At 45.4% G+C, this 13,951-nt stretch overlaps 1 protein-coding gene across 1 annotated transcript; it reads left to right on the top strand.

Annotated features, from left to right (window-relative positions):
• Positions 1–8,564: 8,564 nt before the first annotated feature.
• On the top strand, positions 8,565–9,452 carry LOC139467794 (mucin-22-like). The gene has a single exon (XM_071249301.1). The coding sequence runs from the start codon at positions 8,565–8,567 to the stop codon at positions 9,450–9,452; it is 888 nt and encodes a 295-aa protein (XP_071105402.1).
• The last annotated feature ends 4,499 nt before the right edge of the window (positions 9,453–13,951 follow it).

Raw genomic sequence — 13,951 nt, 5'->3', positions numbered from 1 at the left:
TCATGTGAATGTAGATGATATCATATCTGCGTCATTTCAATGTAGATGATATCATAGCTGTGTCATATAAACATAGATGAAGTCATATCTGTGTCCTAAACATAGGTGATGTCATAGCTGTGTCATATAAACATAGGTGATGTCATAGCTGTGTCTTATAAACATGTGTCTTATAGTGCAGATGATTGAGGCGTCATTCCCACAATCATAGGTTTCTTGCGTGTCCAAGGGACGTAACTCTGCATAGCGTAATTGCGGTGCCTAAGCGACTGGGCCACCCGTGCCCCTACAACTATCTGGAATTGTATAGGACAAACTATTATCGGTAATCGGAGCCCAGAAAAACCTACAGTAACACCGTTCCAACTTCAAAACTTAAGCGAGAGACGCAACACCCCTGTTGGGAGAACATACATTGTTCAACTGAATAACACGTATACGTCTCAATGGAACTATCATTGTTTAGCTTTTAGCTTTTGTATCTGCGGAAAGTGTTCCCATGCATGAAATCTAAATGTAGTTTCTTTTCTCGGAAAACAAAACACAAGCTTACGTTGAGGTACCTTCTATCGAAGAGGAAGGGGAATTGCCGATTATCGTGATATCCTCTCAACGCATGAGGAAAAAAGAAATACCAAAACATTACTTTTATGACTGAGCATGAAACTAAATGGAATTTGCTAAGATTACCAGTGGAGTGTATGTTGTCTGCTGGGTGCTCTGCACTCAAGGATAATAGGGATCAAAACTGCTCCACCAACTCTTCTCATCTTAACGGGTCGATACAAGAATAGCAAATTGCTTAAACTGTGTTCTGGATCAGTGTACTTTTTGTATCTGATCAACTGTGTTGTTAATGTGTGTTACTGTGTTGCTAATGTGTGTTACTGTGTTGTGGATGTGTGTTACTGTGTTGTGGATGTGTGTTGCTGTGTTGTGGATGTGTGTTACTGTGTTATGGATGTGCGTTACTGTGTTGTGGATGTGTGTTACTTTGTTGTGGATGTGTGTTACTGTGTTGTTAATGTGTGTTGCTGTGTTGTGAATGCGTGTTACTGTGTTGTGGATGTGTCTTCCTGTGTTATGGATGTGCGTTACTGTGTTGTGGATGTGTCTTCCTGTGTTGTGGATGTGTGTTACTGTGTTATGGATGTGTGGCACTGTGTTGTGGATGTGTGTTACTGTGTTGTGGATTTGTGTTACTGTGTTGTGGATGTGTGTTACTGTGTTGTTAATGTGTCTTCCTGTGTTGTGAATGTGTCTTACTGTGTTGTGTTCGTGTGTTGCTGTGTTATGGATGTGTCTTCCTGTGTTGTGGGTGTGTGTAACTGTGTTATGGATGTGCGTTACTGTGTTGTGGATGTGTCTTCCTGTGTTGTGGATGTGTCTTCCTGTGTTGTGGATGTGTGTAACTGTGTTATGGATGTGCGTTACTGTGTTGTGGATGTGTCTTCCTGTGTTGTGGATGTGTGTTACTGTGTTGTGGGTGGGTGTTACTGTGTTGTGGATGTGTGTTACTGTGTTGTGGATGTGTGTTACTGTGTTGTGGGTGGGTGTTACTGTGTTGTGGATGTGTGTAACTGTGTTATGGATGTGTGTTACTGTGTTGTGGATGTGCGTTACTGTGTTGTGGATGTGCGTTACTGTGTTATGGATGTGTGTTACTGTGTTGTGGATGTGTGTTACTATGTTGTGGATGTGTGTTACTGTGTTGTGGGTGTGTGTAACTGTGTTGTGGATGTGTCTTCCTGAGTTGTGGATGTGTGTTACTGTGTTGTGGATGTGTGTTACTGTGTTATGGATGTGTGTTACTGTGTTGTGGATGTGTGTTACTGTGTTGTGGATGTGCGTTACTGTGCTGTGGATGTGCGTTACTGTGTTATGGATGTGTGTTACTGTGCTGTGGATGTGTGTTACTGTGCTGTGGATGTGCGTTACTGTGTTGTGGATGTGTGTTACTGTGTTGTGGATGTGTCTTCCTGAGTTGTGGATGTGTGTTACTGTGTTGTGGATGTGTCTTCCTGAGTTGTGGATGTGTGTTACTGTGTTGTGGATGTGTGTTACTGTGTTGTGGATGTGTGTTACTGTGTTGTGGATGTGTGTTACTGTGTTGTGGATGTGTGTTACTGTGTTGTGGATGTGCGTTACTGTGTTGTGGATGTGTGTTACTGTGTTGTGGATGTGTCTTCCTGAGTTGTGGATGTGTGTTACTGTGTTGTGGATGTGTGTTACTGTGTTATGGATGTGTGTTACTGTGCTGTGGATGTGTGTTACTGTGTTGTGGGTGGGTGTTACTGTGTTGTGGATGTGTGTTACTGTGTTGTGGATGTGTGGTACTGTTTTGTGGATGTGTGTTACTTTGTTGTGGATGTGTGTTACTGTGTTGTGGATGTGTGTTACTGTGTTATGGATGTGTGTAGCTGTGTTATGGATGTGCGTTAATGTGTTGCGGATGTGTCTTACTGTGGTGTGGATGTGTGTTACTGTATTGTGGACTTGTGGTTCTGTGTTGTGGATGTGTGTTACTATGTTGTGGATGTGTGTTACTGTGTTGTGGATGTGTGTTACTGTGTTGTGGATGTGCGTTACTGTGTTGTGGATGTGTGTTACTGTGTTGTGGACGTGTGTTACTGTGTTGTGAATGTGTGTTACTTTGTTGTGGATGTGTGTTCCTGTGTTGTGGATGTGTGTTGCTGTGTTGTGGATGTGTGTTACTGTGTTATGGATGTGTGTTACTGTGTCGTGGATGTGTGTTACTCTGTTGTGGATGCGTGTTACTGTGTTGTGGATGTGTCTTACTGTGTTGTGGATGTGTCTTACTGTGTTGTGGATGTGTTACTGTGTTGTGGATGTGTGTTACTGTGTTGTGGATGTGTGTTACTGTGTTTTGGACGTGTGTTACTGTCCTGTCGACGTGTATTACTATATTTTAACCTCCCACACAACCACCTACACCTCCACGTGGTCTATAACACAAACACCTACACCTCGGTGTGCCCAATACCACCACCACCACCTACACCTCCACGTGGTCTGTAACACAATCACCTACACCTCTGTGTGACCAATACCACAATCACCTACGCCTCCACGTGGTCTATAACACAATCACCTACACCTCCGTGTGCCCCATAACACAACCTCCTACACCAGTACCTCCCTTGACCTCGTCACCTCGACCTTGACATTCCCCCCACAAGTCTCTGATAATCTGTATCAATTTCAGCCTATCGATGGCGGTAATCAACTTACCCAAACATCTATTTAAGCATGATCCATTGCAAATTTATTGAGATGAAGTATAGGACAAATTGAGTATGTCCTAATCATGGTCACCCGATCAGCCGGAGAGCTCTGATAATTGCAAATTGATATGCACACGTTCAAACATTGGTATCAGCCAAGCCTGCACGCTGCACTGGCATCCCATGTCTCCCACCTGGTGATTATACCACAGATATTGTCCTCAGATGCCATAGGTTCTCACCCCAGTGCCCACCTCTGTGAGATTTACAGAAATGTGAGCTTAATAATAGGAAACAACAGTCGGAAGCTCTCTACATCAACACATTTACAATAGACCACCATAAATCACGTAACAAGACTTGACTATCGACAGCATTATCATGGCCGGTTTCCGATCCGGGTTGGCAAGTCAAACGTGAGTGATGCGTCATTTCTGTGAATAACATGTGGATCCCCTCCAGCAGAGAACAGGCCACGATGAATAGAGACAGTGACAGGTTGTCTTATGTCATGGTATATCCACTTTTCGACATAGAGAAGCCTACATAGATCATCTGATGCTATTATATAATTATAAATATACAGTACATGACAAAGGAAGATATATCACCTTGACTACTGTAAACATGCGGTGTCTGGTGCTGCGTTATGTCCATCTGTACAGCCCATAATGTACTGTAAGAGTTTTGATCACGTACGTGGATGTGACGGAAGTAGAGAGGAATGTTGTTACCTCGGGTGGATGTGACGGAAGTAGAGAGAAATGTAATTACCCCGGGTAGATATGACGAAAGTAGGGAGGAATGTTGTTACCCCGGGTGGATGTGACGGACGTAGAGAGGAATGTTGTTACCCCGGGTGGATGTGACGGACGTAGAGAGGAATGTTGTTACCCCGGGTGGATGTGACGGAAGTAGAGAGGAATGTAGTTACCCCGGGTGGGTGTGACGGAAGTAGAGAGGAATGTTGTTACACCGGGTGGATGTGATGGAAGTAGAGAGGAATGTTGTTACCCCGGGTGGATGTGATGGAAGTAGAGAGGAATGTTGTTACCCCGGGTGGATGTGACGGACGTCGAGAGGAATGTTATTACCCCGGTTTAATGTGACGGACGTAGAGAGGAATGTTGTACCCCGGTTTGATGCGTCGGACGTCGAGAGGAATGTTGTTACCCCGGTTTTATGTGACGGATGTCGAGACGAATGTTGTTACCCCGGTTTGATGTGACGGACGTAGAGAGGAATGTTGTACCCCGGTTTGATGTGATGGACGTCGAGAGGAATGTTGTTACCCTGGTTTGATGTGACGGACGTAGAAAGGAATGTTGTTACCTTGTTGGGTGTGACGGACGTAGAGAGGAGTGTTGTTACCTGGGTGGATGTGACGGAAGTAGAGAGGAATGTAATTACCCCGGGTAGATGTGACGGAAGTAGAGAGAAATGTAATTACCCCGGGTGGATGTGACGGACGTAGAGAGGAATGTTGTTACCCCGGGTGGATGTGACGGAAGTAGAGAGGAATGTAGTTACCCCGGTTGGGTGTGACGGAAGTAGAGAGGAATGTTGTTACACCGGGTGGATGTGATGGAAGTAGAGAGGAATGTTGTTACCCCGGTTTGATGTGACGGACGTAGAGAGGAATGTTGTTACCCCGGTTTGATGTGACGGACGTCGATAGGAATGTTGTTACCCCGGTTTGATGTGGCGGATGTCGAGACGAGTGTTGTTACCCCGGTTTGATGTGACGGACGTAGAGAGGAATGTTGTTACCCCGGTTTGATGTGATGGACGTAAAGAGGAATGTTGTTACCCAGGGTTGATGTGACGGAAGTAGAGAGGAATGTTGTTATAAGGGGTGGATGTGGCGGAAGTAGAGACGAGTGTTGTTACCCTGGGTTGATGTGACGGAAGTAGAGAGAAATGGTGTTTCCCCGGTTTGATGTGACGGAAGTAGAGAGGAATGTTGTTACAAGGAGTTGATGTGACGGAAGTAGAGACGAGTGTTGTTACCCTGGTTTGATGTGACGGACGTCGAGAGGAATGTTGTTACCGCGGTTTTATGTGACGGATGTCGAGACGAATGTTGTTACCCCGGTTTGATGTGACGGACGTAGAGAGGAATGTTGTACCCCGGTTTGATGTGATGGACGTCGAGAGGAATGTTGTTACCCTGGTTTGATGTGACGGACGTAGAAAGGTATGTTGTTACCTTGTTGGGTGTGACGGACGTAGGGAGGAGTGTTGTTACCTGGGTGGATGTGACAGACGTAGAGATGAGTATTGTTTTCACCGGGTGGATGTGACGGTCATAAGGAGGAATGTTGTTACCCCGGCTATATGTGACGGACATAAAGAAGGGTGTTTTTGATGTGACGGACGTAGAGAGGACTGTCGTTACTGTTACCTAGGGAGGAACGTTGTTACTTTGTTAGATATGGCGGACGTAGAAAGGAGTGTTGTTTCCCCGGGTGGATGCGACGGACGTAGAGAGGAGTGTTGTTATCTGGGTGGATGTGACGGAAGAAGAGAGGAGTGTTGTTACATGGCGTGGATGTGACGGACGTAGAGGGGTGTGTTGTTACCTGGGTGGATGTGACGGACGTAGATGTGGGTGTTATTACCTGGGTGGATGTGACGGACGTAGAGAGGAATGTTGTTACATGGGGTGGATGTGACGGACGTAGAGGGGGGTGTTGTTACCTGGGTGGATGTGACAGAGTAGAGGGGGGGGGGGGGTGTTGTTACCTGGGGTGGATGTGACGGACGTAGAGGGGGTGTTGTTACCTGGGTGAACGTGACGGACGTAGAGGGGGGTGTTGTTACCTGGGTGGATGTGACGGACGTAGATGTGGGTGTTGTTACCTGGGTGGGTGTGACGGACGTAGAGGTGGGAGGATGGGGTGTTACCTGGGTGGATGTGACGGACGTAGAGGGGGTGTTGTTACCTGGGTGGATGTGACGGACGTAGAGGGGGGTGTTCTTACCTGGGTGAATGTGACAGACGTAAAGGGGTTGTTGTTACCTTGGGTGGATGTGACGGACGTAGAGGGGGATGTTGTTACCTGGGTGAATGTGACGGACGTAGAGGGGGGTGTTGTTACCTGGGTGGATGTGACGGACGTAGAGGGGGATGTTGTTACCTGGGTGAATGTGACGGACGTAGAGGGGGGTGTTGTTACCTTGGGTGGATGTGACGGACGTAGAGGGGGATGTTGTTACCTGGGTGAATGTGACGGACGTAGAGGGGGGTGTTGTTACCTGGGTGGATGTGACGGACGTAGAGGGGGGGGGTGTTACCTGGGTGGATGTGACGGACGTAGAGGGGGGGTGTTGTTACCTGGGTGAATGTGACGGACGTAGAGGGGGGGTGTTACCTGGGTGGATGTGACGGACGTAGAGGGGGGTGTTGTTACCTGGGTGAATGTGACGGACGTAGAGGGGGGTGTTGTTACCTGGGTGGATGTGACGGACGTAGAGGGGGGGTCGGTGTTACCTGGGTGGATGTGACGGACGTAGAGGGGGTTTTTTTACCTGGGTGGATGTGACGGACTTAGAGGGGGTGTTTTTACCTGGTGGATGTGACGGACGTAGAGGGGGGGTGTTACCTGGGTGGATGTGACGGACGTAGAGGGGGGGTGTTACCTGGGTGGATGTGACTTGCTTTTTGATACCCATGGTGGTTGAGACTGCTGACGTTATACTGAGAGTACTTGATAAGTTCTGAGCCTCAGAAAGAAATACTTTCCCTTACTAATACACTTTTGCCAACAATGTTGGAGATATTTTATCCCAGTTTCGTAGAAGTCCTTGAAAATTTCTCCACGGCTGTCATGTCCTTATCGTTGGAGTCGATATGAGTTTCGCCTAGAGCTTTCTTTGTAGTCTGACGGAGCCAGATCAGGAAAATAAGGTAGGTCCTGGAATACATGAAAGCCACACTAGTGGATTGTAACCATAGTAATTTACTTATACTACACTGGTGCATATGTCCTGGTGGAAGAGCACAACTTTTCTCAACTTCCAACGCTACCTAGTCTTAATTCCAAAAGTGCAGTTACGTTTATAATATGCTCCGTTTATTGTCTAGCCTTTTGGATGATAGCCTACCAGCTACTGGGACAGTCTTTGCTTTCTTTGGTGGTGATGGTGGTGATGTCAAAGGCTTCCACTGTTTTGATTGTTCTTTGGACTGTTGTGAAGTGGTGAAACCAGATTTTATCCATGGTCACAAATCATTGAATCAGCTTCAAACAGAGATAGATTATTACGAGACGTGTTGTGCCTAGATCAGATATCAGAAGCTTTGGAACCCAACGCGCTGATACTTTCTTCCTTGCCAAATTTTCAGTGATAATGAAACATACTCTCCTGGGAAATGCCATGTGAACTAGCAATATGACGTTCAGTCATTCGCCGATCGGTCATCACCATAGCGTGGATTCTCTTGATCATTTCTGGTGTCGAGGACGTCACAGACCTTTAAGGACGGGCCTCCTTTTCCAATCTCTCCCCGCTCCACTTAAATGTCTGCTGTCCACCTCTTTACGATGCCTCAGGAAGGGTCATTCTGTTGTACTTGTATCTACTTGGGTGGCTTCAGGTGTTAAGTCATTTTTCTGCTAGTACTTGATCACTGCAAGGGCAACAAACCCTGCATAATTGCTGGCTTGTCACAGGGAACAATGTGCTCATTTGATTCAGGTGTTTGTGGATACATATATGTCAGCATCTTCCCGCGGCAAAGGTGTTAACTGACTTTATGAGAACTTTCTCATAAAGTCAGTTAACACCTTTGCCGCGGGAAGATGATACCTCAGTGGCATAATGAAGTGTCCACAACATAAGTGCTCACCATGACGCAAATCCTGAGATGTGAGCCTCATAGGTTATCATTCTATCCTTGTATTTACTCACAGTTTACGGGGCAGATGGTGAGTGATACTGGCGGATGTGACATGACGGTTGATACTCAAAACGGATGTGACATGACGGTTGATACTCAAAACGGATGTGACATGACGGTTGATACTCAAAACGGATGTCACATGACGGTTGAAACTCAAAACGGATGTCACATGACGGTTGATACTCAGAATGGATGCGTGACGGTTGATACTCGGAATGGATGTGACCTGACGGTTGCCATGATACTCAAAACGGATGTGACCTGACGGTTGATACTCAGAACGGATGTGACCTGACGGCTAATATTAAGAACGGATGTGACAGATTTAAAAACGGCCCCCATGATATAGAGACGGTAAAGGGTTAATCACTAATGGATGACGCCTGACTGTTGATACTCAAAATGGATGTGAAATGACGGTTGATACTCAAAATGGATGTGACATGACGGTTGATACTCAGAATGAATGTGACATGACGGTTGATGCTCAGAATGGATGTGACATGACGATTGATGCTCAGAATGGATGTGACATGACGGTTGATACTCAGAATGAATGTGACATGACGGTTGATACTCAGAATGGATGTGACATGACTGTTGATGCTCAGAATGGATGTGACATGACGGTTGATGCTCAGAATGGATGTGACCTGACGGTTGATACTCAGAATGGATGTGACATGACGGTTGATACACAGAATGGATGTGACATGACGGTTGATACTCAGAATGGATGTGACATGACGGTTGATACACAGAATGGATGTGACATGACGGTTGATGCTCAGAATGGATGTCACCTGAAGGTTGATACTCAGAATAGTTGTAGGATGACGATTGATACTCAGGACAGATGTCGCATGACGGTTGATACTCAAAATAGATGTGACCTGACGATTGATACTCAAAACGGATGTAGCATGATGGTTGATACTCAAAATGGATGTGACATGACGATTGATACTCAAAATGGATGTGACATGACGATTGATACTCAAAATGGATGTAGCATGATGGTTGATACTCAAAATGGATGTGACCTGACGGCTGATACTCAAAATGGATGTAGGATGACGATTGATACTCAAAATGGATGTCACATGACGATTGATACTGAAAATGGATTTAGCATGACGGTTGATACTCAAAATGGATGTGACCTGACGGCTGATACTCAGAATGGATGTAGCATGACGGTTGGTACTCAGAATGGATGTGACCTGACGGTTGATACTCAGAACGGATGTGACCTGACGGTTAAAATAATCAGATTTAAAAACGGCCCCTATGAGATATAGACGGTAAAGGGTTAATCACTATAACGGGATTTCGCAAGTTGTCATCTGTGTCGTCATTTAAACTCCCCGAAAGACGTGTGACGTATACCAGACCGAGCTCCGACTCTGCAATTGCTTTAAACATGCATGTTTCCCCATCACGGTGTTCCGTATTGATGGCCGTAGGTCACAGCGAGTCGCATCGGCACGGAACCAGTCAAAAAACACCACCATCACATCTTGGCGAGATGTTTTTTGCAACTTATTGATTTTAGGCAATAGGCCTTGGAAGTTTGAAACGATTTGTATGTTCTTTTTATTCTGATACAACGCAGCTCCTTATTTTTGTCGTTCTTTCTCGCATTAAGTGATAAATGGTATGTTTAACGGGCACCATACATTAATCATATCGAGGAGGTTATATCCAATTGTTGGTCTAAGACATCATGTTATTTAAAGAGATTCATTCTGTGGCTTCTACACAATTTTACAGAGACGAATAATCATGAACCATTTTAATGCCGTTCGCGGTTGGATTTCGGCGTACGTTTATCAGTACAAGAGCCCTACTAAAAGCCACTGGTCGAACCACGCCGGACTCACATTTGGCAAATTGAACCCAGTAGATAATCTCGCTAGCAACCTCCAGTGTTGCAACAGTAGGCAGCCGGCCAGACGCCGTATCTCAACCAGCGCACCATCTCACGGAAAATAATTCCACTCCGGGGATTACAGAAACTGGTCTAAGGGAGACAACTGCTGGTCTACAGCTCTAATCAATTGACTTTCATAGCTGTGGCGAGACATGAGAAATCCTTCACTTGTTGTAAAACTTGAGTCACTGTTCATATTAATTATGTGGCAAATCTAGCGTCTAAGCGATGGGGCTACTGATAAAATTTCAATTTGTCTTATCGAGACTGTTATTAAATAGGTTCATAAAAGTTCAAAATGAATCCTCCAGGTTAATCAATACTTATACTGCCTTCCTCTAGACCCCTTGGCCCTCCCCCTGCCCTCACCCCCCTACTACTCTTTACCCCCCACACTCTTATTACTCCCCGTGGTACATAGAGGACGCCTGCAGCCGACTACGACGATTTGCCGTAATCTTTAGAAAAGCAAACGCTACATTTAGCAATCTCGGTTAACTGGCGGGGCTGAATCTCGTGGTGGAAATGTGGCAGACTAGTGGCGAGTAGGCAACCGGACATGGCTTGTTATTCCTTGATATACAAGCAGAGGGTGGCATTCCACCGTCCACGACGTCGTAGTAACAGCAATCTGCCGTGCATGACGTCCCCTTGTATCCTCCAGCAGGGGGATGTCGTAAACGATACTGCGTACAAACACGTCCAGTTGAAAGTCGTGCATGACGTCCGTTGTATTCTCAAGCAGGAGGATGTCGTAAACGACGCTGCATACAAACACGTCCAGATGAAAGTCGTGCATGACGTCCCCTTGTATCCTCCAGCAGGAGGATGTCGTAAACGATACTGCGTATAAACACGTCCAGTTGAAAGTCGTGCATGACGTCCGTTGTATTCTCAAGCAGGAGGATGTCGTAAACGACGCTGCGTACAAACACGTCCAGATGAAAGTCGTGCATGACGTTAGCTATATCCAAGCAGGATTATCTTTCTTCAGTACGTGACGTTCCAACAGTCTTATCATGATGAGACTTTGCCGAACCCAGTTTGGAGTTAACGTCCGCCGTCAACGACGTCTCCCACTTTTGTCTGCCATGCACGGCGCAGTCTGGTACATAAAGATCAAAGGCTCTCGTGTATGTGGGGTCGATGGATGTGAGGTATTTGGAATATTAAAGACGTGCTGTTAACTATGACAGTGCATCTCATACAATTATGAAACACGTATATTTACCTAAAACCATCTAACAACGTGTTGGTGGCTGCGACAGGGATATAAGGCGTTGGTCTAGTTGCAACTCACAAAATAATAACAGAGACGTTTCAATCATGTTCTCATGGCAAGATATTAGAGACTGTACGTAGATTCGTACTCCAATCCCCGCAGGAATACAAGATCGATACTCGCCACGACAACCCTGAAAGAGGTATACGTTCTGTCTGGAGGAGAAATGTTAGCGGCTGTCATCAAGCGGCTACTGAGCGGCGAAACATGGTGATATTAATACATGTATATGGTTCAGGCGTCTGGGCGCCGACAGTTCGTTAGGGTACTGAGTATATGAGCTTATTCATCCTCCACCTCCCACTGTACGTGTCGCCAACATACAACAGATTATAAAAATTAAGTTCGTTAAACTTGCACTCGACAGCGATTTGTTAGATTTGGTTTTAAAATTCGAAAGTTACGTGCAATTTGGTAATCACAGACAAATAGTGAGTGAGTGAGCTGTGTTTAACGCCGCTTTTTACAGACAAATAAGCTATGTTTGTTTGTTTGTTGTTTAACGCCGCACTCAGCAATATTCCAGCTATTTGACGGCGGTATGTAAATAATCGAGTCTGAGCCAGACAATCAAGTGATTGGCATCATGAGCATCGCAATTGGGATGCGATGAAATGCATCAACCAAGTCAGCGAATCTGACCACCCGATAGCGTTAGTCGCCTCTTAAGACAACTATAGTCGCCTTTTACAGCAAGCATGGGTTGCTGAAGATCTATTCTAAACCGGATCTTCTCGGGTCTACACTGGTTATTGGAACCCTTCCAACTATAGCCCCAAACCTCTTAACTGACCAGCCAATGTTCCGCACTGATAATGATATGTTGTTCATGTACATTATGGTAGGGCGCATTTGTGCGTGCGTGAGTGCGTGCGTGCGTGCGTGTACGTGCGTGTACGTGCGTGCGAGAGCGTACTCCATTTATCGTTATTTCGGAATGCATCTATTAGGTGAACAAGCACACAGTACCAATATACTACCGGTGATGTCACATCATGCTATATATATTCTAAAGTCGGAACCGTCGGGAAAGGGTGATTCCGACATATGACTCCGCGATAGAATATTGAATAGATAATCTATGATATTTGTCTTCTTCGTTTTGACATCTATATGTGATAATCAATAGCGAAATCCAGACAATTTATTAAAAAACTGACGTTTTCAGCCAAGCAATTTTCAAAACGAATGATTCACTCAGCCAATTTGCAAATTGATTAACCATTTGACAGGTTACCTGATGGGCATCTATTGACTGAAGTCGGTGTCCGGACCAAAGCAATATCATGTTTAAAAGAGTGAAAAATAAAGCAAAGTCAAAAGTGATTAAATCTGTTTTCACTTTAGATTAAAAGGAAGATGGATATTGAGCATGCAATCTGTCCACAGAATTGAAACTAACGGGCGAATGACTTCGGTTAATTTGTTTGAAAGTTTGTAATCACTGAAGGTTATTATTAATTATTCTACCTCAAGGGATATCGTGTAATTATCCAGTGGAATTACCTTCAGAGATTTAATGGTAAACGCAATACACCGCATCCAGATGATGAAACAGCTGATATGTGGAAGTGGGGTAGAACGGAGGAATAAGAGACATCCTAATCTGAGCGTTACAAGGCAGAACACACAACCCGATCTGTGTTTCAAGGCAGAACACACAACCCGATCTGAGTGTTACAAGGCAGAACACACAATCCGATCTGAGTGTTTCAAGGCAGAACACACAACCCGATCTGAGTGTTTCAAGGCAGAACACACAACCCGATCTTACTACAAGGCAAAACACACAACCCGATCTTACTACAAGGCAGAACACACAACCCGATCTGAGTGTTTCAAGGCAGAACACACAACCCGATCTTACTACAAGGCAGGACACACAACCCGATCTTACTACAAGACAGAACTCACAACCCGATCTGTGTTACAAGGCAGGACACACAACCCGATCTGAGTGTTACAAGACAGAACACACAACCCGATCTGAGTGTTTCAAGGCAGAACACACAACCCGATCTTACTACAAGGCAAAACACACAACCCGATCTTACTACAAGGCAGAACACACAACCCGATCTGAGTGTTTCAAGGCAGAACACACAACCCGATCTTACTACAAGGCAGGACACACAACCCGATCTTACTACAAGACAGAACTCACAACCCGATCTGTGTTACAAGGCAGGACACACAGCCCGATCTGAGTGTTACAAGACAGAACACACAACCCGATCTGAGTGTTTCAAGGCAGAACACACAACCCGATCTTACTACAAGGCAAAACACACAACCCGATCTTACTACAAGGCAGAACACACAACCCGATCTGAGTGTTTCAAGGCAGAACACACAACCCGATCTTACTACAAGGCAAAACACACAACCCGATCTTACTACAAGGCAGAACACACAACCCGATCTGAGTGTTTCAAGGCAGAACACACAACCCGATCTGAGTGTTACAAGACAGAACACACAACCCGTTCTGTGTTACAAGGCAGGACACACAACCCGATCTGTGTTACAAGACAGAACACACAACCCGATCTGTGTTACAAGGCAGAACACACAACCCGATCTGA

This window comes from Haliotis cracherodii, unplaced genomic scaffold (assembly GCF_022045235.1).
Source record: "Haliotis cracherodii isolate W230 unplaced genomic scaffold, xgHalCrac1.p SCAF_2, whole genome shotgun sequence".
NCBI lineage: Eukaryota > Metazoa > Mollusca > Gastropoda > Lepetellida > Haliotidae > Haliotis > Haliotis cracherodii.
The sequence above is the reverse complement of the archived record's forward strand: the minus strand, read 5'-3'. Positions and strand labels throughout refer to the sequence as shown.